Source organism: Besnoitia besnoiti (assembly GCF_002563875.1).
Source record: "Besnoitia besnoiti strain Bb-Ger1 chromosome Unknown contig00014, whole genome shotgun sequence".
NCBI lineage: Eukaryota > Apicomplexa > Conoidasida > Eucoccidiorida > Sarcocystidae > Besnoitia > Besnoitia besnoiti.
Window position 1 is genome coordinate 957,050 of NW_021703916.1, and position 24,916 is coordinate 981,965.

Here is a 24,916-nt window from a genome sequence, read left to right on the forward strand (position 1 = left end):
ATGTCGGCGACGTCGGCCTTCTCGTCTGGCCCCGCGTCGGGCTCGTCTCCCGGCGGATTGTCCCTGACATTGCAGGGGGCGTCTCCGCCTGTCGTCCCCTCGGCTTTCCTCGGAGCTAGCGGCGGGGACGGATCGTCTTCAGCTGAATACATCGACGCAGTGGCGGCGGAGCGAGAGGAAGGCGAAGTTCTTGATGTGGGGGGAGGGCTGGCGTCGGCCTCCAACCCGCAGAAAGAGTCCGATGCGCCGGCCTCCGCGGCGGGTGCCTCGGGAGCTGCCGGCGCGTCTGGCGCGGCGCAGGGCGAGGCGGTGGCGTCGATTGAGAGCGCCCTGGACAGTTTAGTTTCTCAGTTAAGTTCGTCGTCGCTGACGGGGGGAAGGGACTTCCACCAGCGCATGGCAGAGCAGCTCAAGTCAGACGACACCGCCGCCCGCCTCGAAGCGACTCAGGCGTATCGGCGGTCCCTTGCCCACCGTCAAGAGCTTGAGCAGCAGCAGGCGAAGAGTGCAAGCTGCACTTGTTCGTCGTCTGGATCTACGACGGCCGCGGCGGGTGCCTCACACGCCTCGAGTTTTCCAGGCTTCGGCCGAGGAGGCTCGACTGTTGAGCGGGGGGAATCCGCCCCGGGGGGCGGAAGTGGAATGACGGGGTCGCATGAATCCGCGTTTGGTAGGTCAAAGTCCGGTTTCGCGTCGCTGAGTGACGCGGCGGTCATGGACGTGACTATTCAGGATATGTTGGATCAGGACCTTGTTTGCGACGTCGTCAGATCGGTCGGAATGCCTCACCCGCATCTCCAGCTCGAGAGTATCCTCCTCGTTCAGCGGCTGTGTCGAGGGACGTTCTCGCAGACGCGGCAGATCGTGTCGCTGGCGCTGATTGACTCGCTGGTGCAGATTCTTTTGGGCGTCACGCGAGGGCATATCGTCACGGGGGCCCCCGAGCTGCGTCTCGCAGTTCTGGGGTTGTTTACAAAGCTCGCTCAGGACTTCAAGGCGCACCGCGACTACTCGCTGCTGCGTCCCGTGTCGGGCGTCGTCCCTGCGGTGGTGGAGGCCGTGAAGGCGGCGCCGGATCTCGAGGGCGCGCGCTGCATCCACGCGCTCGTGTCGAGCAACCTGCAGCAGCTGAAAGTCGACATTGCGCCGATTTTGTCTATTCTCATTTGGCTGATGAAGAACAGCGACGATCAGGCGATTCTCTGCCTCGCCGCGAGTGCGTGCGTGACGCTCTGCGAAAGGCCAGAGGGCGTGGACGTAGTCCTCAACTCCCCTGCTCTGCCCACCATCCTCCACCTTCTTCACCACGACGACCAGAGAGTCGTCTTCGACGCTCTCTCTGTGGCCGCGAAAATCGCCTTCGTAGGCAGCACCGTACAGATTGACCGCGCCATCAGCATTGGGGTCGTGGAGGCCATGGTGGAGGTGCTGCAGAATCCCGCCGTCTCCAATCCCACGACGCGGGCGCGCGCGTGCAACACCTTGGGAAACCTGGGCTGCGAGACGCCGAAACAGGTTCAGGTAAGCCAGCGCGACGGGTGGAGAAGGTGCTGCCCTGCGCAGCGAGTCAATGGAACGCCTCGGATGTAGGCGGTCCACGCGCCGCCGGCCCGCGGGTCTCTGGGGCTCGGTTTGTGGGCAGAGTCGCGTCGAGGTGAGAAGACGTGACCGGGGGCCTGTCAAGCGCCGTGTGGCTACGAGAGAATGAACGCCAGTGAGCCGACGGAGGCGTGGGGGAGACGGGCACTGTCGGTTGGTGGGGGGTGGGGGGGGGCAGGGACGCATGCACAGACGGAAGGTGCGGCGTGTTGATGTACCGGGTATATATCAGGGGACGTGGGTGTGCTGCGAGGAGGTGAACAGATTTCGTTCTCGGCGTACAACACCACCAACTTTTCTTCTCGGGAATGTCAGCGGCTCCTGTCTTCAGTTCGTTAAGGGTGCAGTTGTGATCCTGTTGAGAAGGCGTCGTCGTAACGCGGGTTTTCGCTAGCTCTCTCTAGGCGGGTCGTGGATCTGCTCTCGGTGTTGTAGGGTAGCTGCATAGCCGTCTACCGTGCTCAGGTGCGCGTGTTCCTGTGTTTCTGCTTTCGCTGTCAAGCTCTGTTTTGTTCAGTGTATGGCTTCTCTCCTCTCTCTCGAGGTCTCCCCTGTGTTACGCTGAATTGGTCGTGTGGTGTGTTTGTGTCTGGGTCGCAGCCTATCATTGAGACTCGCGCCTTCCCTCTGCTGGTGGAGATATTTCAGATGGATCCAGACTACAATACGCGCATTGAGGCGGCGTACGCAGTGTGCGCGTGTCTGTCCCGAGCTGATTCTCAGCAAGTCGGGTACATCATTTCGTGCACTGCGCGCCCGCCCGCGTTTTCGGGTTTCTCTCGCAATCGCGGGTCAGGCTCCAGGGCCGCCCTCGAAGGCCCGCTCTCTTCATCGGCCCGCGGCATGATGTACGGCGGCGGTTTGTCTTCGCCGTCTGCCTACCTTTCCTCGCCGCTGACGTTCTCTTCCTCGTCGAGGATTGGCGGGTCGAGTCAACTGGGGCTTGTCTACGGGACACGCATGGTCACGGAGAAGCCCCCGCCAGCCATTTTGTCCTTTGGCGGGAGCAATCCGTTTTTAGGTCTGATCGCGGACATGCTCGAGCTCGTCTGCGAGAGCGACCCGACCAACAGCGGGAGTCTAAAACTCTGCAAAGCCATTCTCAGGGGCCTCGACAACATCCTCGAGGTTGGCGCACAGGAGGCGCGCCTTCTTGGGCTGACGGATAACCCGTATGCCAGGCTCTTCCACGAAGTACAGGTGAGAAAAGTGGGCTGACGGGCGGGACTCGGAGAGAAGAGACACAAGGGGCAGGGTGGGGGGGGGGGGGGGGGGGGGAGGCGGGCAAGTAGAGAGTGGAAAAGCACAAGGTGTCAGGAGTTGCAGAAGCACTGGGAAATAGGTCTGGGCCGTGTGCACAGAGAAAGTTCAAGGAATAGCGGTTGGAACGAGGAATACGATGGAGTCGAAACACCAGTCATAACAAGGCGAACCGGTGAAGCTAAGAGGGTGGGTGCCACCCACGAATAATTTTTTTTCAATTCTCAACCGCCGAGGGTCGGGGCTTACACCTAGGTGACTGGAGACAGACACACACACCGCCCCTGTGTTTCAGTGTATTATCCTTTGTAGGTGTTGGCATTTTGTGAGGAGTCGTTTTTCTCGGGTTTTGAGGTGGGATTGGCGGGCTCGTATGTGTGTGTGTTTGTGTCTTCAGGGAGATCTCAAGCTGTCGCAGATGCAGTTCTTCCCGGACTACAACATTGCCGCAAAGACTCACAGCATTTTGGAAAGATATTTTGAAGATGCGACAACGTGGAACACGAGGAAATGAGCTCGTTTCTTTTCTGTGTGTCCCGGTTGGCTGCGAAGATGAGGCTCCGTCGTTAGGCCTCCCTTCATCTGTTTCTGTCTTCTCGCGCATGTTGCAGACACCGAGAGATAAGCAGGGCGTCTTCGGATTTCTGTGTGTCTCTCCTTCCACGCAAGGAATTGTCTGCACCGACGCTGGGGCATCATGTGCGTCTCCCCCCTCTTTTTTTGTTCTGTTTCCTTCACCTGCTTGTGAGCCAGTCGACGCCCTCTGATTTGTTGCCTGAGCAATGGTCGGCGGTCGTTGGCCGCAGTGAAGAAGAGCAGAAACTCGCGCAAGCTAATTCAGGCAGAGGAAGCGGGGCGAGGCAGCTGTCTGTGGACGGGTCAAGATTCTGGCAAGCGACTCCATGGAACTGCAAGGCGTGGGTACACAACGATAGTCTGCGTTCCCCGTTCTTCACATTGACTGTCACTCGCAGAAGCGTGGACACATTTTTGTTACTGTAGTGTGTTCGCTGGCATTTTTCAAGCGCGCGAAACCCGTCTTCACGAGCCTGGTAAAATCGGGCAAGCACTCGCACGTTCACGGGGAGCGCGAAGTGGCAGGAGGGGCTCTTTCTCACGCGATGTTGCACACGGTAACGGAGAAGCGCATTTTTCAAAGTAGACTGAATGTTGGGTGCGACGTAGCAGTTATGCACCGTATTGCGCTGCATCTGCGGGCCGTGAAGGGCGTAGCGTAGGAGACGGGATTTCCGCACCGATGTCCGGTTGAAGCATACACGTTAAAGTCTCGGAGGTACGTACTCTCCTACTCGGCGAGGCGCTGGAGAGCAGCTGCGAATCGGACGTTTTCGGGACTGCGAACCGAGGGCAAAGGAAAATTTTCGCATGTAGATGCAGTATCGACAATGAGCACCGTTGTCGGTGACTGTCCCACTGGCACACACAGTGTATATTAGAACTCCGGAATCGCCAGAGACGGCCCCCGGGATGATTTCTGAGGTGTCTTTCTGCAAAACAACAAAATGGGATGCCTTAAAGGTACAAGTATGCGCAATCAAATCTCCAAATATCGTCTTCTGTCTCGCGGGTACGCTTTAGGAGGCGGGTAGGCGCTTGTCCTTCCGCTTTTTCCTCAGTACAAACATCGTTGCATTTTAGCGCGTCGCCGCACCTGATAAGAGCCATGGGTTCGCGAACAACATCGGACCTCCATCGTGTGTTTTGTGTTTGTTGAGCTCATCCTAATGCTCGCAGACTGTTGCGGCATAAGCGATGGCAACTGCCTTGTCAAACAGGTGAGCACCGTCGTTCGCCTGTATCTCATCGCCATCACTGATCAGGCTGCACAGGTTTGTGAGCTGCCATATTTCAGCTGCAACGTAGCGGATGTCGGATACAAGCAGATGCTCTCCGAAGCGCTGTGACGCCTCTCCATACGCTCTTACACGCATTAGAGTCATTTTCGGTGTGGTGTATACTGGTGTCCGTGGTGCGATAACCTTCAAATTCCTGTATGTTCCACCTCGCGAAGTTTCCTCCGCTGTCCTCTGCAGGCTTTCGAGAGACGCATGTGGCCCTGTAGAACCCAACTGAGGATTCCTTTTCCATTTCCTGTGTCGGATATTGCCTTCAGGCAGTGGTAACGCAGATGAAACAGCCCGGATGGCCGATAGCTGTCTCGGGGGCAAGTGGTTCTGTAGTGCATGATGGGGCGCCTCCGGATTCACCTGGAAAACCTGATGAACTGCTAGACGCTCCAGTGCTCGAAACGGAAACTCTTCTTGTGTAAAGGGAGACAGATCACCTGCTTTCAAACAATTCACGTTATGAGCGGCGCCAGAGGGGTGGACATGATGCCTTGTGCTGGCAAACGAATCGCTTCGTAGCAAATGCGCGAGGCGCCAAGGAGCAGTCCTAGCTTCAACTTGCACACTTTGCCCGTCCATATCGCAACTGAGGTCTCTGCGCATCGTTGGAAAAACTGTGCTTGAGCGCGGCGAAGGCACTGCTTCGTATTCATTGTAGCCTAAACTGCGGCCGTCAGGAAACGGTGCGGACTGTCTCCCCGGCGTCGTACCAACCTCCTGTACGCAACATTTTGGCGACCTCTCACTACTGCCTGAATCCTCGCTTCTCTGCAGAAAAGCGCAACTCACTTGTCTAACGTTGTTGCCACGGGAGATGAGCCGGCGCCACTGGGGCAAAAAGGCGCATGTTTCTGGCCGTGTTGACCTTTGGCAGGCCACAGCCTGGAGACTCTCCTTGAGCTTATACAGTTCCCTGAGTTCCAAATCACGGGATGTCCAATGGAGCGGCGGATTTTCGGTGTCTGCCATTGGCTCCTGGTGGCCCCAGCAAGAGATGGCTAAAGGGTAACGTGCATCTTGCTGCCTCTTTCCGGTACAGAATGGCATGCCCGAAGGGGACAAAACGGGGGCTTGCACCTGTCGGAAGGGTAACTGCGAAGGATGCATCTGAAAAAAGGTTCAGATGGATTCGTTCGAGGTCAATTTGGAGATGTACAGGATAACCTCGAAATGTATCACGTTTGAAGCGTGAGTGGAGGGCCTTACACCCGTTTCCCATATATGCAAACTTGTCCGCCGAGTCTATGAGGGGTGATACACTATGGAACAGATATCGCGATCATAACGAAAACCCACCGCAGTGAACGACAAGCTTTCTGTTCCGCATCGGGAATGAACGAGGAAGAGCCAACCTCTTTTTGGTCTCCTCGTGGTTCTCTACTGTCATCCTCGAGGCGGCAGCCTCACGGGAATGCTCGTAGGGCTTCCGCACGCCTTCTCCCACGGAGCAGAAGTGGACAGGTACTATTACTCAAATGCAGTTGTCTTGCCTTCAGCGTCCTTGCTCTGTGTGTGTGGGGGGATCGGGGATCCTCCTGATCCTTCTCTAAGTTGCATCGCTTGCAGTCGGTGTATGCTCTGTTTCGTTCCTCACCACTGAAGTGAGCTACGAAGCACAAGCGGCAGCACTGTTACGAAAACAAACGTTCTCCGTCTCTAACTGAAAGCGGCGGTTGTGCGCGACCGAAGTCCGGGTGCCATTTTGCCCGCAGCGACGTCACCGGGGCACTGTAATCTACCAGCCATACAAGCAGGCTAGTAAGTCGCTTTAACAGAGAATCTGGGCAAAAAAAGTTCCCGCACGGCGGGGCGGTCTGGGACGCCCCACATGTTGAGGGCACAAAGAAGAACGACCATCCGTCTCGTGCAGGTGTCCTGACAAATGCGGAGACGAACGAACACTTGATCGGACAGCCTCGGCCAGTCTGTACCTGGCGTCGGCCCTCGGGAAGCCCCACCTTTTACTCCGTCGTTCACGCATGTTTGCAAATGCACGTCAGTGAAGACGCACGGAAACGGAGGTCACTGCGGCCCTTTCTAGTGCCGCCTTCTCAGCTCTTTGGCTTTGTTACAGGAGCGGGCGTGCCTTGCGAAGCTTGCAAGAGGTCGGAGGCGGCCTTCAGGACGACTTGGGTCTGGCGTTGTCGAGTGGAAATTTGGTCCTCTACAAGTTTTGCCCTCTTTTCTGCACGACTCTTGCGTTCGAGCTCCTCAGCCTGCGCCACTTCCAAGTCTGCCACAGTCGCTTTCTTCGAAACATCAAAAGCAAGTGCCTCGTACTGCTCCCGGTTTCGGCGGTGACGTTTCGCTTTCGCCAAGCACCTCTGTGCTTCCGCAATTGCCCGCTCACACTGCAAAACGTATACAGGCAGTCGAAGCAGACGGGCCCGCTGCAAAGCGCGGGACTAGTTGGCAGTCTGCTCTTAAGGAACAGACAGCTGCGCGTTCCCGTGCCGAACCCCTAAAGCGCTACAGATCGGTGGTAACAATCCGCTGCAGTGCGATTCACTACGGAGTCAGCGCACGCATGATACGCTACCGCAGCAAAGCTTCGCCGTTCCAGCCGCAGTCCCGCTGTGCGCGTAATAACGGAGGAAGCCCAACAGACAAGCCTTAACAGTACAATCAACCGCACTCTGGCGCCCCATAGGTACTATAAGCTAGTGCATTTGCACAGAGCGGCCTGTGTCTGCGAACCGCCCTTACAAGCATGTGAGCGTAAAAATCTCAGTTGTGTGCTCACATTGGCTACGGACTGCCGGATTGACCGTTCGTCCGCCAGGATGTCTTCGAGATCACGCTGGCGAGCCTGCATAATGCTCTTTTGGCGCGCCAGGCGGGCTTTCGACATTGCAAAGAGTTGCAGGAAGGCGTGGTACGAGTCATTCCAGTCCACGTCAGGCGCAGTCGGGCTCAGTCTGCGAAAAATCAACATAACGCGGTTCCCGCGGGAAGGTATGGCACTCGAAAAAAAAGTGATGACACCGTTTTTTCCATAGAATCGCTGACTGACGGCCCCCTGGCAGTCGTGACCGTGCAACCTGTTCATCTAATCCGCCTGCTTCGGCACGGAAGCACGCGCTCATGCGAGGCCCGGCTCTGTTGTGTCTTCTGTGAGAGCGAGGTCAGCTTCCCTCGAGCCCGTACGTGATTCGATAGTCAGGAGAAAATACAGAGGCACCGCGGCTCCCGTAGGCTGAGCACAGCTCATAGACCTTCTACTACGCTAGGGTTCGGTGTTTCCGTTTTCTTGCGAAGTTGACGCTCAATAAAATCGTGCCAAAACAATTCGCTAGTCGCTAGTGACACTCACCTGGCTATCTTGAGCGCAGCGTTCATCAAAGAAGTGAATTCCACATTTTCACCCCAGAGGGCTTGAAGGGTCAAACCCTTCAATAAATCTTCCTCGCTGTGGGCAGGAAGACGATCCCCGCCGCCCTTCGCTGTGAGCTGGCTGGTTGCAACAGAGGCAACGGATTTACCCCGCCTGTCCTGTTCCGATGTCTTCGCAGATTTCTCTGATGACCTCGGTGTCTGTCGCGAACCAGGGGCAGGGGGCGCATCACCGCCATCTCTCCCCGACTTCGTCATCGCCGCGCTAGACGACCGCCGAGGTACTCCATTTCCGGAGGCGGACGAAGAGCCTGTGAGCGAACACACTCACCAGGATGGCAGCATTATGCAGAGTCACCATCATGTGGTGCGGTTGTGTGGGCCCGCGAGCCGTCATGACAATGGCAATGTTTCAATCGCCCTGCTCACACATGCTGAGCACAGCCTCGTGCAGTAAGCACTTTCCACGAAGATAATATTCAGAAGTTGAGGGAATCGGTGCTGCATGGCTCTTCACCCTGCGGCATGCTGCAAACATGTAGAAACTCATGTGAGTGTAGGAGTTCATGGTAGCGGAACAGGCGCGCATTCCGAAATGTGTGCACCTCCCACAGCTCCTCACATACAGAAAATGGGCAGGTGCCGCTGAGCACGGGTGTATGTATGTGCTACCCGCTGTTTTACCGCGTCCTCTACTGTGACCAGCATTGGCTGCTACTTAGTGTCATCCTCTTGACTCTACAAACCCTCTTGGTTCCTGCAGGCACGCAGGTTGGGCGGAGAAGTCCCGCAACATGGACGATCACGAGCACGTAGTCGTGCCCTATTTCCTCCTTCCCGATGTGTTTTCATGGATTTCCGTTGGCTTCTGGAATAGCAAATTCACTTAACAGAGGACAGGCAGAACAACTTACCTGAACTCGTTGTTCCACCGCCTTTTGGCTTGCCAGTCTGGTCGGATTTGGTCCTCTGTGGATCCCGGGATGAAGTGGATGCGGATGAGGTTGAGCTTCCTTTGTCCCCTGGTTGTGACTTTGTAAAATTAGTGGGCCGCGAAACCGCGGCCGCTGATGCTTTCGAGGCATCCATGACACAGAAAAAGCGACGAGTAGTGCCCCAAGCAGAGGATGCAAATCCTCAGCACGAAATTCGCATCGTGCTGTGGATAAAGTGGAACTAAAATTCAGGGCCGAAATCCGAAACGGGGAGGGAGAGCTGGGACAAGAGTACGTGTGTTAGCGGCGCCAGTGCGAGTGGCTCGCGGGCCTTTGAACTCAGGATATCGAAGAGCGCGACTCACAGCACGTAATCTTCTGCATAAATAATACTCCTGCATGCGTGGAAAAAGATTCAGTCCCAGTTCCCCTGGGACTAGCAATGCTGCTGACTCTTCGACCAAGCAGCTTTTGGTGTTGGCACTTGACTAGAAATGTGATAGTGCCAGAGCAAAATGTTGCGCAAGGAAGTGATAAGGCACTGGTATGTAGACTACATAGTAGGACACAAACGAGCAGTAGGAACACCACAGAGAGCCGAGAAGACGGAGCACATGTTCTCAAGAAGAGGTAAGTTTTGCGTGGCAGGAAAAGCAGGAACACAGGCTCGATGTGCCGACGCCGAAGTTATCAGTCCATTTCAACTGGTCACTGCATGCAACCGACGTATGCATGTGAACGCTGAGACTAAACGTGCCGCCGACAAGACAGGAGCAATTACCGCAACAGCATAGATAACACAGCTTCTTGAATGCGACTATCCCCACTTTTAGCAAGAGATACAGAAACCACCACTTGTGGGCGCTGAAGAGATTGTCTGCAGGTTTGTCACAGTGTCAAAGCTTGTGATGTCGACAGGCATAGGAAAGGTTCGGCATTGCCATAGATGGTATTCGTTGCAGGCCGTCAGGATGCGTGTTTTTGCTTTGTCGTATTCATGAGTATCCTGGGTTTGATGATACTGAAAATGCAAAAATATAGTCACCAGTTCTGCTGACCCGGCACGGGAATGCAGTCCTGCTTAGTAAGACAATGAGAGGAAACCCCTAGCAGAATGGTTCCGTTCTGTCATTGGAAGTTTTTTGGTATTGATATTGAGGACTTTGTATAGGGGTGAGTTCCGGCGAGGGAAGGACGGCGCTAGTTACGAATTGATTCCAAACGGGCAACACAAGGGGGCAGAGCTGGGGGCCGTGCTGAGGAGGGTACGGACATGCCTGGAGGCGTCCCGCAGCAAATGGAAGGTACGCGTCCTGAGACGCAGGAGGGGCTTGCATGTGGAGTAGGAGGTCGCTTCGAGACGATGCCGCGCCATAAGGATCAAAACTCCGGTCGGGCAGTGTAGCTGGCTCGATCCATGACGCTGAAGTCTCCGCACGCGGAAAGATTGGCCAGCCTGTCAAGTGTGGCCAAGTGAAACCGTCACCGGTGTGAAGAAAACCCTGTTGAAATGCTGCTGTAAGTTGTGGATGATCAGTCAGGAGCGGCGTCCCTGGTGTGGAGGCTCCACTTGCTTCGTCATCCTGCTTTGGTTTCTCTTCCATGCCGTCCGGTCGTCCCCCTCTCGTCGGTAACGGGATAAACAGTGTCTTTGGAGGGGTGCAGTCGGCACTGTTCGGAACGTATGTGGCTTCTTGCGCTCCTGACATGGAGCCGTAGCCTTCAGTTCTGTGAGTCTTTGTAGCGCACGAAGGAGACGGAGAGTTTGGTGCAGGCACATATGCAACATACGGAGAGCAGAAGTTTGGCTCCGTTTCCACTTCACTCTCAGCCAGAGGAAGCACAAGGCGTCGCACTTCCCTGAGCTCTTGGCTTGTATGAGCGTAGGAGCACGCCTCCCCTCTGAGGGTACGGAAGTTCGATACGCACACAGCCAGAAAGCATCGATAGCGGTTCATGGTTTCTGTTTGTGTATGAGTCACTGGCTCAAATCCCAAATGTGAAGTCTGTGCCTTGCTGTACTGGCATTTTCGACTGCTTCGCAGCACGACCGACGGGGGCAGGCACTGAGATGAAAACACCAAAAGCTTCCGCGTGAGCGAGAGATACACGCTTCACGTTGGTATTTGCCCCGACCGCGCCATAGCCTTCAGTCGTTCTGTAAAAGTCATTACGGATTCATCCGTTTATCGTTGAAGAACAGCTTTCCCAAAAATAGTGTTGCGGCTTTTTCCTTACAAGCGAAGCTGCGTAAAACGGTTCAGTGCTCAGTTCAGCTAAATCCTGACATCCCTGGCTCACAACTTACAGTTTGCACCTGTTGGCGAGAAACGCGTAGCACAGTTTCGTTTTCCGAAGGTCAGGCCTAGGAACCAGTTCTGCGTCTGAGTGTGCGTATGCGCAAGAACTGCCCGCCTCACATGTTCCGCGTTCGATCAAGTACTTGCACAAGCGCGTTTTGGATAGGCGCGCTTGCAGGTAGCGGCCGCATTTAATCGGACCGCGTGAAATATGTTTCGCAGGAGATGAAGAAAGGTTCATTGCGGTGGGCACATCAACAGGGGAACAGCCTCTGAAAAACAATGCTGGCAGGGAACCTTGAACTAGCACTGCCCCTCAAAGGAAGACTGCAGACTGTACCCTACGAAAAATGCAGTTGTAAAGTGGGTGCCAACGGTCTGGGTTCTCGAGGAATAAACAACGGGATAAGCCAAAAACAGGGAGGACTAGTGTTACTTCGACTCCTGACACTCGTACTTCGGTCAACAGGGAGAGAATACATCGCTGTGCACAGTTTCATCAGTTTCTTGTTTGCCAAGGAGGGCTGCGGGCTAGAAATAGAGAGTAAGCTGAAAACGATGCGAACCTACCCTCTGAAGCCCACGTACGAGAAGTAGCCTTTCGGCGGTCTGCTTTCGTTCAAAGCCTGCACCACACAAATGTACCTGCTCCAAAGCGACAAGCAAGACAAGGAAATAGGACTCGAAAGATATATTCAATTCGAGTTGATGAGACGGGCTTCGCTGAGAATCTCCCATCATACTATAGAAGAGGCGGATGTTACCATGTTCTCAAATAGGGACCGCTGAAGCGCGGATCCACGGGGAAGGAGAAGGTTGTGAAACCGCGGGGTCCAATAGGAGACCAGCGAACCGTGGACGCCTTTCACATTTTCGGTTCCGAAAATCCGACGAACCCACTGAAATGGTGTTCGCCCACGCTGCTCCCACCATCTGGCGGCGACTCACTGACGTTTCTCAGAGACCATGTGCTTGCCTCAACCAAACTGTTTCGCTCCATCGAAACCTGAAATACGTACTCAAGCAGACCAAAATAAATGGGGTCAGGAGCTTGCTCCCTCCATCTCGACGGGGTCGGTGCTTCAGTCCAGACTTTTCGAGTGTGCAGTGATACTCTCGCATTTAGGATGCTGCAGAGGAATACTGCGCCCCTTTTTCTCTGCAGATGCTTTCGTGGGGCCAAAAAGCATTTGCATCTCGAGCTCAATTGCCGAAATACCCGCCATTCGTGGCTGCTTTGCGTACCGAGACCACTCGAAGTCGTACGACTAGTACGATCCAAAAGCAAAGAGGGAATATTTGTACAAGAATACCTCAAGCAAATGAGACTACAACTTCTAATGCGTTCCTTCGAAGTTACCGCATAGCCTGGATAATTGAAAAAAACTGAATTCTGTGGTCCAACAGGTCGTGATATGAGCTGACATGGATGTGCTGACACAATCCAAGTACTAGAGCTCAAAATATTATCTGATCCACCTCGTGATACTTTATAGATCACATGGCCTCTGGTAATTTGAGATTATGCGAAGGGCGAGCAGGAAAGTGTGTTTCAAATAAAAGGGATGTTAAGCCGGGAAGTTAGCGTCGCACTGGCAGATTGCTAAGCATGGGATTTTGCGACCGGTTTCGCTGCCATAGCTATCCCTGGTAACCATAGCTCAGGCCACCTGTTTTGACACTGCGGTCGTAGAAGATGTCTCCCACATCCTGGGTTCCTGCTCCAAAAAACACCAGGGCGTAGCCTTGGATGCCTCGACAACGGAGACGTTAGCAGCGTTAGTGGATGACTTCGTTCTTTCCTAGCAGCATCAATCTGGAAACAGAACAGCTGTTGCTGCGGGGTATGTTCTCTACGGATAGGCCTCAGCGGGCCACTTATGGTGCATACTGGACTGCATAATATTCGGGAAAGCGGGAGTGAGCCACGGAAGCATCTCGTGCTTTGGAGGCAGAGCCGCAGCTGCGCGATGTATGCTGCCGCGTATACCATACAACACAGAAGTCTTCCACCTGCGACTGCTTCGGGGCATCAGGGAACGGTATGATTTCAGGACTGTCAGAGTAACTTGGAGGACTACTGGTGTGTTAGGGGCCGGGACTTCAGGGATCACTGTCGACATACCTATCTAACCGTCCCCGCGAGCTGTGTTCGGCGGGGATAGCTGCGCCGCAGCAATCTGCTAAGGAAATACTAGCGGATCGACATCATAGAGCCTGCCTTCGTTCAAGGATGCACACTAGAGCTCACAGTAGTTAGCGAGGGTATCTCGGGTTCACATATTTGCTAGCACTTTACGGCCGCAGGCTTGTGCATCGTAGGTACAGCATCTTGAATCAGCGCAGATTGCTGTTGTCTCCAGGGCATTTGACTCATTGAGATGGGTCAGCATGGGGGTATTGCTAAATTTAACCGGCCTCAGCACGGTGAGGGCGCACAATATCGTACTCGCAATTTTCCGAGATGCTTCCTGTCCCTACCAGGAGTCATATTCTTCCAGCGTAGAACAAGAGACTCAAAATTTGGAGGAAAGATTACATTTAACGGCTCTTGTGGGAAATATAACCGCATTCTCAGCTGCTGTTCTGCCAGCTCCATGCGACCCGTTTTTCAGTGACATCACACCCAAGTGCATGGAATAGGAGACCCTGGGGTACTGAAGTGACGCGTGGCATTGCCGGAAGGCAGGCGCTCCGATAGTAAATTGAGTTGAGGTGATTCTGAGAACCCAATTACTGCGCGGCATAGAGGAATTCACCTGCGCTTCCACGCGTTCGGGGATCACGAGGGCATCCCCTGTCTTACTAGAAGACTAAGGGAGGCGACTAGAGAGCGGCAGCGAGGCACGCACGGCGCAGTTACCCATTGCGTAGGAACCAGTGAATGACACACTTGAGTAATGGCAGCCCCAGTGACGGAGTAGTTAAAAAAATATTCGGGCAACAATGTCTGCAGTCTCACGAGAAAAAACAATCAAAGGTTCAGAAAAAACGGCGACAACAGCATCAGCGCAACTGGTAACACGTTGCAGAAATCCACTAAAGCAGAAGATTCTGGTATCTCATCCTCTTTTTCGGCTACTTCAGGCTGAGAGGGTACCTCAGAACGCTTCAGAGGAATAAGGTAACTCAGCTGGGATCGAAGGACCGCTGTTTGAGCTTCTTGAAGCTGCCGAAGCTGCTCGATGTTCTGGTACTCTTCCGTAATTGTGCGATTCAGGGCTTCGACGTCTTTCCGAATATCTTCACGCACTTGCCCCATAAGCTGCGTGATACTGGCAACGGCGTTGACTCCATCAAGTGTTTCTTGAACTTCTCGCACCATCCCTTTTCCTTGACCAAGCAGGATGGCAAGGCCTTGACTAGACGTCATCTCTTTAAAATCCTCTTCAGTTAGCTCAGCCGGAGTCTTCCCCTCTCCAGTCACGGTATCGTCCTTACGAGAAACCGATCCACTGTCTTCATCAGATTCCTTGTCGTCCTCAGGACGATTCTGCGGCTGCTCATCCGCGCCATGCTGCTCCTCTACCGACGAGGCCCCCTGTCGCGGTGCTTCCTCTGAAGCCGCATGCGACTGCCCTTCTTCCCCTTCTGCTGCGGCTGGCATTCCTTCATGAGAACCCTCTACTTGCTTGGGCCTGTTCGCGGCATGGGAGCCTGCCTCGTCATCTTTTTCCTCAGAGCCTTTCTCGTGAAGGCTTAGAAAACTGATGGGAATTCCCGCCCTGATACCTGGCGATCGCCTGTGGGCCAGCGTGTTTCCAGTGGAGTCATCCGAAGTAAGTTCCCTCATCAGCCCGACCTCAGGCGTTCGAAACGCTGAAACCTCGCGGACGATCCATTCTTGAAAAAAACAACTGCAGACACAGAGAAGCAGTATGACTGAGTGGAAAACCAAAGACCCCGTGGGCCTCAGCTCTCCACACAAAACTTTCGCGGACATCGCTAAAATAAGTAGCGGTCAACTGGAAGACATGAACGTCAGTTTTAACTGTCACCTGAAAAAAGGCAGCTTGGTGTTCAGCGATTGGGGAAAGAACGTTTCGCGTGGCGGCTCAACCGCTAGCTGTCCCGGTGCGCGGCACGAACCGGCGCATGAAAATCGGTATCACGGAAACGCCCTAGCGCGAAGGCAAAAATAGTGTATCCATCAAAAAAATGGCACGTGGGTGTTCATGATGCAAGTGCATCCATGTTTACCTGTGAATGCAGGATCATGGTGGCACAAGGCATTGCCACAAAGACAGCGCAAGCCAATGGCGAAAACCCTAGCTTGGGCTACGTGACATACAGAATTCCTGTACGCAAAACCTTCGTCAATTCGGCGAGGCACTGTTTGTCAAGATCTGAGAATATGAGAAACCTAGAGGTCCAGCATCTTATTTCCCGTGACTAATCTCCCAACACCTCCATTGACCTTAGATGATCAATGGAGGCAGTGCGGCGCGTTAGGAAGCGCCGAACATGCGAACAAGACACGCATGCGTGGTTGCGTGGCCAGCACAGTCGAATATATAACGAGCGCTGGCCACAACCATGTTCCGAATACGAAAAAAATACTGGAGCGGCACCTAAAAGTAATCTTTGATGCTTCCAGCTCTCAGTTACGTCCAGCAAACTCACATGAAAAAGAAAAGGCCACTTATAGTATGGGGGAACGTACTAATGACACAAGGCCTGCCTTTACAGGTCGCTCACGCCTTTGCATTTCGACTGGAGGCTGTGGCGCCTAGGGCCGTCACACATCGGTGGCCACAGACACGTTGACCAGGTAGCGCGCTGGTGGCACGCCTTCCAAATTATGGGCGGTGCTCTTAATGGCATGCTACACTGTCTCTTGCATATCGACGCATACCACCATCACTGGTTCGATAAACAGTTGAAATAGCAGACTTGCCCAGCGGTGCCTGAAACCCGTATCCACTGCAGTGCCGAATCAATAGAAAACCCGCCTTCAGGCAGACCCCCTCACCCACATTCATTAACTCAATAACCCGGATGTGTGACGGCCCTAGGAGCCACAGCCTCCAGTCAAAATGCAAAGGCGTGAGCGACCTGTATGAATGCCGGGCTTTAAGTTCCTAGTCATTAGTACGCTCCACCCTACTATAGAAGTGGCACTCAAACTGGCCTAATGGGTTGTAGCATGTTTAGTGTCGTCAATGTGGCTGCGAAAAGGACGTTGTGGAAACGTGTATGTACAAAATTCTACTCTAAAAAAATGTGCTCCATGGTCCTGTCGGGGAGACAGGCAGGCCTCGTTTATTTCAGTACTTGGAGTAACACAATATTATCGACTTAGCAAGTTCATTGCTCTGGCAGGGAAGCGAAAGAGAGTTTCTGGAAAACAAACAAGCACGTTCAATGACGTTTAGTGCGCGAAAACGCCGGCCTGACAACAGAAGCCAAGGAGTCGATGTGATACCAAAAGCATGTAATAAGAACAAAGAGCCCGAAGCATCGCGGGGAGTCTCTCCTTTTCATGAATTTGGCACATGTTTGTCCGAGAAACAACTCATTTCTTGGCAGCCTTGACGGCGGACTTAGTGACCTTGCTGCCAGCACCAGGCTCCTTCTTCTCGACGGACTTGATGACACCAACAGCAACGGTCTGCTTCATGTCACGGACAGCGAAGCGGCCAAGAGGGGGGTAGTCAGTGAAGGCCTCAACAACCATGGGCTTGGAGGGCTCCATGTTGACCATGGCGGCGTCACCGGACTTGATGCACTTGGGTGCTTCCTCAAGGGTCTTACCAGAACGCTTGTCCATCTTGGTCTTGATCTCAGCGAACTTGCAGGCAATGTGGGCGGTGTGGCAATCGATAACGGGCGAGTATCCGTTCTTGATCTCACCAGGGTGGTTGAGGACGATAACCTGGGCAAGGAAGGTGGCGCAGCCCTTCGCGGGGTCGTTCTTGGAATCGGAGGCGACGTAGCCGCGCTTCAGCTCCTTGACGGCAACGTTCTTCACGTTGAAACCAACATTGTCACCGGGCACGGCCTGCTCGAGGACTTCGTGGTGCATTTCAACGGACTTGCACTCAGTCGTGAGGCCAACCGGGGCAAAGGTCAGGACCATACCGGCCTTCAGGATACCGGTCTCAACACGTCCGACCGGGACGGTACCGATACCGCCGATCTTGTAGACGTCCTGCAGGGGCAGACGCAGGGGCTTGTCGCTGGGGCGCTTGGGGGCCTCCATGGTGTCGAGGGCCTCGACGAGGGTCTTGCCCTTGTACCACGGCATGTTGGTGGACTTGTCAACCATGTTGTCACCAACGAAACCGGAGATGGCAACGAACGGAACCTTCTCGGGGTTGTAGCCGACCTTCTTCAGGTACATCGCAACTTCCTTCTGAATCTCATTGAAGCGGTCCTCAGAGTAGTTGCACGAGTCCATCTTGTTGATGCCAACAATCATCTGCTTCACACCGAGGGTGAAAGCAAGAAGCGCGTGCTCACGGGTCTGACCTGTAGACAAAAAAAAAGTCAGCCGTCCGCCTCGAGGGAATGTCTTCCGGCATCAAAAACGCCACTGACAAATACCCCATGCATTTCAAGGTTTGAGGCTTAACCCGCAAGACGTTCGTGGGGGGCTGTGGCTTCCCCCCTCCGGCGTGCGGGGCAATCACAAAAGCCAACTTGTCTCGCAGTTGATTTTCTCCGGCACGCCGAGCGAGCCGCGGGACTGCTCCATTGCCATTTCGGTTCCCTTACCTTCCTTGGAGAAGGCACCCTCGAAACCACCGGCCTCGGCGGGGACGACGAGGAGGGCGACATCGGCCTGGGAGGTACCGGTAATCATGTTCTTGATGAAATCTCTGTGTCCCGGGGCATCGATGACAGTGTAGTGGTACTTGGGGGTCTCGAATTGCCACAGGGCAATATCGATGGTGATACCGCGTTCACGCTCAGCCTTCAGCTTGTCAAGCACCCACGCGTACTTGAAGGAGCCCTTGCCCATTTCGGACGACTCCTTCTCGAACTTCTCGATGGTACGCTTGTCAATACCACCCAACTTGTAGATCAAGTGTCCCGTCGTCGTGGACTTGCCACTATCGACGTGGCCAATGACCACGAGGTTAATGTGAGTCTTTTCCTTACCCATGGTGGCGAAACGGATACAAAGAACAAAGAGAAAAGAGTCCACAAGGCCGGCGAAGAACGCACAAAAAAACAGGAGCAAAACGCAAACGACTGTTTCCAAGGCGAAACCGTCTCCTTCCCCCGCGTGCCTCCGCATGGTGGGGCGATCAGGGGAGGAGGGAGGATGGGGCCGCGGTGATTCGGGATGCATGTCGCCGTCCGCAGCGCCGCTGCCGCACCGCCGGCCACGGTGGGCGATCTCGCTTCCCCACATGCTTTCTGCGACGAGAGCCTGACGGGGTTCGGCACAACGGGGTCGTTTGCTCGGTGAACTGCTGCGCGGGGTGCCGAAGGCAGCGGGGAACGCTACGGTTTCCTCGTCAACCACGCAATACTGCGCAACCTGAAAAGGTGGCCGAGTGAGGGGCGACAAGGACTGCCAATAGTCTTCTTTAGGGGGGATCGCATGCTCACCATGGCACGCAGAAAGGGCATCCCGCAAGCCGTGCTCAGCGCGTCAGGTGTCGAGTGACGCAGAAGGTTCATCGTGCAATAGGCTTTCTCAAAAAGGATTTTTCCGTGCGTAACGGATCGGGTCCTGTACGGCAAAACCGGGATCGGTAGGACATTAAGTATCTCTTCCAGCAGAAAGGACTTTTGCGAATCTTTTTTATTGCAGCATTCTACGGACGGCGCAGTACTTTGTCCCTGTGCCTGTGACGGCAGGGGTGGTCGTTCTGCAGTGGTGTCTTTTTGCTCAACAACCTGCAGACAAGCTCGCGAGCCGGTGATCTGAGTAGATGTGGAAAGACGACGGACGTGCGCGGCCCCGATGGCATATCGAGTTTTGAGGGGTCGACTAGGAAAGTCTGTTTTCACTGCAGTGGAGTCCGAAGTTCCCAGCTCCAAAGCAGAAAGTTTTGGCGAAGTGCTAACTAACTCGTTTGCGCGGTTGAGTAATACATGTCCGGCAGATTAACCTGACGCGAAGGGTGTCATCTCTCTATGCGTCCATCTAAGTCAACGACACCATGTACCACGTTGCCAACGAAGGCTTAACCGCACGCTTCTCTTAGATACGGGTCAAATGCCACGAGAGAAGACGGCAGACATCACGAGATATCCTCGGGCTCGTTGGATCGTCGTAATTCGTGAGGTGGCTACCCTGCACGCCTTCGGTGTACTGTGCGCCCACACCTCTGGGATGTTGCCGTCACGTTGGCCAGATGCAAAGGTACTGAGTCTGCGTAGGCAGGGGCAGGGCTTCCTTGAGCAGAATACGGTACGTGGAGCCTGTCAGCAATCGGCAGAAGTCGCTCACGACCGCACTAGCAAACACCTGAAGAATGGACGAAATATTACAGGCGGGCGAGACACTAGTTGAGCGTGCGTCCGCACGCGTTCCGTTTGCCACACTGCACCTGTTAGATGGGTGGTGGTCCGTGTGGGCTCAGCCTCGTGTTCCCACATCCCAGTGGAACCGGGATCAAGAAACCTGCGGGAAAGTATGTCATGAAATAATGGCGTTGTCTGCGCTGGGTATCCCTGAATCACTGGACAGGGACGATGTGTGATATACCCCTGGAAGGACATAAAGAAAGATTTTGCGGTAGTCGATCGCAAGACATTTCTTCCCCTTTTCTGCTATCATATGTCCCTGCTGGTGCCCTTCGCTGCTATCCCAGGAAGGTCCATCGCTCGCACGGAAAAACGATACACCGCGGCCGCTAGCTTAGAATACTCATATGCGCCGCTCCCTGTACATACACCACCACAGGACGCTTGGGGCGGTAGAAGTTGGCAATGTTGCGTTAGTGGCGGGCTCCGATCAAGCTCAACCGCTGAAAGAAGGGCCATTTAACATGGAGCAGATTAGTGCACTTCGGAAGCATGGGCGCACTACGAGACGCCTCGACCTTATACCTTCTATGGGCAGTCACGCAAATTGCAATGGGTCTTTTCCGCCTCCACAATGGAGTGAGCCAGACAATACCGTAGATAACTCAAGGATCTGTTACCACTCATACCTGAAGGATACTTTCGGATGTTTCACACAGTAGGCCATTCGTAGTTGCCCTCAATGACAGGTCTGGATTTTTTCTCAGGTTATACTCTGGAGCGCTTAACGTTCTTATTCTACAAGCACACAATTACATATGCCTGCGGCATCCCATCAAAGTTGTGAACACTGCTGTTCTTCTGCACGAAGTATTTCACCTGTTCCTTGCGGTTCCTTATAAGCGTAGTCGTGGCCCCCGCTAGTGGAGAGCTACATTGGTGACGGAATATTCAGGCATCAACCTGAAGTCGTTCATCAGGTTGATAAAAGTACGCTGCTTCCGGGCGTTTGCCTTTTCGGCTTGTAGACAGTATCTCTATAGAATGTTGCAGGTTAGAAACCCACGTGTGTTTCTACGGTAACGGCTCAGTCCTAGCTCACCTGTGAAAAGCTTATGCAACATAATGGAATGTATAATTGTGGCCGTTTTAGGACTCTTTAGATTCTGAAGACAGTACGAAAGGCGTTTCCTGTGAGGAGACGGCTTTTACTCTCACCTCCGCGTGCTGGTAGGAAGCGAGACGCAAGGAGAGTGCGAGGCTGCTTTAGATACGAACCAGATGATGGAGCCGGAGCGCGAACGTAAACACCAAAGAAAGCGGGAGAAGGTGAGTTGCGAGGCAAAAGAACACGATAACATTTCTGCACAACCCTCTCCATCATATCAGCAGCGGTGTCCTGCTGGCACCGATGACATGTCAGTATCAGTGGCTTCACCGTTGTTTCCCTCTGATCCTACAGAGGACTTTTTGCTTTACCCACACCTACAAAGACTGTACATTTCGGCATACATTTGTTTTGGGGCACTGACAAAGCCCCTGGCAGTGCATGCTTTATGCCTTGTTCGTGCCTTAGCTGCGCTGCACGTCGCCTGCAAACGCATACTAGCCTTCTCCGGCCTGGGTTTGTCCACCTCTGGCTCTTCCTCAGGTACCGGGCACGGGGAACCCAATGCGCTATCAGCAAAGCCTTATCTCCTCTTCGTTGAGCTACATAGAGTTGATGTTTCAGTCCCTTGTAGCGAGCAGCAAAGCTGCACTGCTGTACTGTAAATATAATTTCATGACCAGCGCAGGCTCGCCGCCACAGTAATACATCTACAGAACTCGGAAGGTGCCCTCGTCACAACTGATCGTCCACTGTCAAGGAGACAGCTGGCAAATTCCCAAAAAATAGCTCCATCTCCTCCGTGTCTACCAGAAAACGTTTGCAGACTCCCACTGCGCTGGTGCACATTGGATTACCCCAGGACGCCAGAGAGGGATAAAGAAGGCCCACCGCCATAGAGGCGCAAGATTTCAGTGAAAATGTCAGATACTTTGCGAAAGCTCTTCTTTGCGTACAGATACTACTGAAAATGCTCGCGAAAAAAACAGTTCACTTTCTAAGCAAAATGTGCATGCAAGCGAGCATGCATGCGCCACAGCTGAAAATCTAGATGAATCACGAAAATACTTCGACGCGGTCCGCACAGCCGCCACTGGATACTGTGTCAATGGCAATTCTGTGGCGCTGGCAACGTGACACTTTTGGTAGAGAGCTTTTCTCCGAAGACGCTCTATCAGCAGTCCCATGTACTCGCCTTCATGTGCCTCTTGTTGCTCGTATGAATCTCTCATTTGCCTCTTCGCTCCCACTGCACAACGCGCGCCATCTGGCTGTTCGTGCCTTCTTTCCCGTATCCTGATTATGCAAAACAATCCTCGACAAGCACATTCTCGGCAAACTGACCGTAAAAGGACAGGGACACGCCGCGGACAGCAGCGAAATAACTGTATAACCATTGACTTTCGGTTTGCTTCCCCAATTCTACTACCGTGTCTGCATACCCATAAGCTGCCCTGCAGTTCTCGTCTACCGTCGCAACAATGTGTGGGCAGGTCGTCAAGGAGAGAAGCTGAAGGTGCACTTCTGCGGCTGACTCCTGCTTTCTTACCAGCGTGAAGTTAACATGCGAGTGCGACTCTCGAGACTGTCATAATCTGCAGGCGAAGAAATGACATAGAGAAATAAGAGCGCTTGCACCGGAGGACCAACATAAGGCCGTGCTATTCAACATGCTGTATGTCTCGAAGAGCGCGCTTTCATGTGGTGCGCTTCGCTCTAAGGTGGGGGAGATGGTGATGGGACAGGCGCATGGGGGGGGAGGCCGCTGGTTGGTAAGGGCTGTTGAAATACGGATGTGCTTCCATGCACGGAATGGAGCTTTCGCTCATGGATCGGAGATTTTGGCAAGATGCCGGAGACTCGGATACCCTGAAACCGCTCAAAAGTGGCGAATAACGCAAGCTACACGTACTCCGTGCTCGTACCTTTCCGTGCCCAACCTCACGTGCACTATACCACCATCCCTTGTACTGAAGACCACGAACACCGATACCAATTTCAAGTCAAGTGGAACCTGGAGGCTTGACAGCAGAAGCTTCTCAGCAGAGCCTATCTCTCACATGCAGGACAAACCGGCCGCCTTACGCCTGCGGGTGAGCCGAAGGACCGGGCACACACACGGCTTGTGTGTATATTGGTTTCCTGTGAACCGTGCGAGTTACGGAAGCCAGGGTAGAGGCGGAAATGTGGAGGAGCGGATGGCCAGTTGAGGTTCGTATACCTTCATACTGGAGGCACTGCACACACCCAGACACAACACTCGAAGTAACCCAGGACACACGCTATCTGACCATACCGAAATAGAGTCATCCAGCGATGCGCGTGTGTAGAGCACGCCTCAGGTGATGCCTGGTTTAATTTTTTTACAAGGCATTGGGCGTTTTCGCATGATGAGTGATCCACATGACGAATTCAAGTCTACCCAAAGGGGCAAGCTATATGCGGGTCAGCCGGGAGAAGGAAACATGATGCATGTCACCTTTCTTCCTGTGTATACGTTTTTTGCATCTTTTTCCAATGGTGCCGTAGGGACTCTCATACAGGGCTACGTCCCAAGACATTGCACGATTCTTCGAGGGCTACAACCTTGCCGGACCTCCTGAAGAGGCTGTCCATCTGCATCGACGTATGGACGGCAGACCGACAGGGTGGGCGTCGGTTTTCTTCGAGTCGGAGCAGGAGGCTAGGCGGGCGAAACAGGACAAACACAGGACATATCTTCATGGTCGGTGAGTCTTCCGTTGAATCGATCCGGCGACAATGGGGTTTTCGCGTTGCCTTTTTCTGGGCCTTGGGTGTCTTGTTCGGCCTCATCTAGTCTTATCCTGAATTGTTTGACAGAGGAGGGCTCGCCCGTATGACCCCCGCCATTTAGTAGTGCGAAGGCTCTTCCGTTGCCTTATCACCTGCGTTCGCGGGGTTTGCTATCAAATGGTGTGCCGCGCGCCTACACCGGCTCTCCTGCTGCCCTTGTGCCGCGGCTTTCGTAAGGGCCGAATCCTCCACGGCTTTGTCCGCGAGTCCTACGACGGACGTGTACCATATTTGCTTTGTGCTGCCAAACTGTGCTTTGTCGGCATCGGCGAGGAGCCCTAAAGAACCTTGGCGAGTTAGTGAAGGCCACTGGCCGTGGCTATTCCTTGGCCGTATAATTAATTCCGAGCAGTATATCGAGCGACCGCTGGAATGCACCTGCGACACTCTTTTTGGAGAGAGACATTAGGCACTGCGGCGGCACCGTGGAATGTTGGCCATCACTGGATTAACTTTCCTGTTCAAAGCCACTTCGTATATCCTGCGTCGTATGGTGGGCGTGCGCGCGTCTGTATTTCGTTCGTAACAGCTCGTTCATCTTGCTTTAGAAAGTACCGATTCAGAAGCGGCCCATTCATCTGTGACATATGGCAGCCTTATTTCTGCTCCGATGTTGCAGGTACATTGAGATCTTCGTTAATTTCGAGACGGGAGAACTTGAATGGATACACCAACCTACATTAAGCGAAAACGTGAACCGGAAGCACCACGGAAAAGACAACCGGTGATGATTCCTACACACATCGCAACTGCGCTTGGACCGATGAATACCGTCTTCAGTCAACGATCATGCGCTTGAAGGGCTTCGAGTTGAACGCGGTTTTTTTTGTGGTTTGTCTCCTGTGGGGCAACCCGTGTCTGTGCCCCTTCCTCGCGCGGGTGCAGTTTCTGTTCTGAACACATATTCTCAGATCCGGACACGAGGAAATTTTAGGCTCTGCTGACGTCGGGAGGACGAAGAAACGACTGAAGATGTCAGTGTTGTGTATTCGAAAACGGGGCGGAGATCCTTGTTGTCTGCCTTCCAGTTACTGGAAATAACTCTTCAAAGGGACCTAGTTCACCCGCATATCGTGACGTTTCGAGGCGAAAGTGCTTTGGACATGCCACAGTGCAGGACGACAGCATGTTCGCACGAAGGCTTTTACTTCACAGATGCGATGGTAGTATCGTGAAGTCATCATCTTTTCTGCTCTTTGACGCGTTCTATGATATGCCGGAGAGCAAATCAGCCGGCTCGCCTTCCCCGCAGCCCCGCTTTTCCCGTTGTGCTAC

General features: G+C 53.8%; 4 protein-coding genes across 4 annotated transcripts; 1 reads left to right on the forward strand and 3 right to left on the reverse strand.

The window, feature by feature from the left end:
- BESB_026130 (Armadillo/beta-catenin family repeat-containing protein) lies at window positions 1–3,373 on the forward strand (the record flags this gene model as incomplete). The annotated part of the gene is made up of 3 exons (XM_029361293.1): window positions 1–1,521; window positions 2,200–2,799; window positions 3,257–3,373. The coding sequence occupies 3 exons, from the start codon at window positions 1–3 to the stop codon at window positions 3,371–3,373; spliced, it is 2,238 nt and encodes a 745-aa protein (XP_029215648.1).
- Window positions 3,374–6,778: 3,405 nt separating this feature from the next.
- BESB_026140 (uncharacterized protein) lies at window positions 6,779–9,149 on the reverse strand (the record flags this gene model as incomplete). Its single annotated transcript, XM_029361294.1, has 4 exons — window positions 6,779–7,078; window positions 7,471–7,645; window positions 8,041–8,170; window positions 8,975–9,149. 4 exons carry the CDS (start codon window positions 9,147–9,149, stop codon window positions 6,779–6,781), a joined length of 780 nt encoding a protein of 259 aa, XP_029215649.1.
- Window positions 9,150–14,269: 5,120 nt separating this feature from the next.
- BESB_026150 (uncharacterized protein) lies at window positions 14,270–15,088 on the reverse strand (the record flags this gene model as incomplete). Its single annotated transcript, XM_029361295.1, has 1 exon — window positions 14,270–15,088. One exon carries the CDS (start codon window positions 15,086–15,088, stop codon window positions 14,270–14,272), a length of 819 nt encoding a protein of 272 aa, XP_029215650.1.
- A 1,722-nt stretch (window positions 15,089–16,810) lies between these two features.
- Window positions 16,811–18,403, reverse strand: BESB_026160 (putative elongation factor 1-alpha (EF-1-ALPHA); the record flags this gene model as incomplete). The annotated part of the gene is made up of 2 exons (XM_029361296.1): window positions 16,811–17,766; window positions 18,013–18,403. The coding sequence occupies 2 exons, from the start codon at window positions 18,401–18,403 to the stop codon at window positions 16,811–16,813; spliced, it is 1,347 nt and encodes a 448-aa protein (XP_029215651.1).
- Window positions 18,404–24,916: the final 6,513 nt, after the last annotated feature.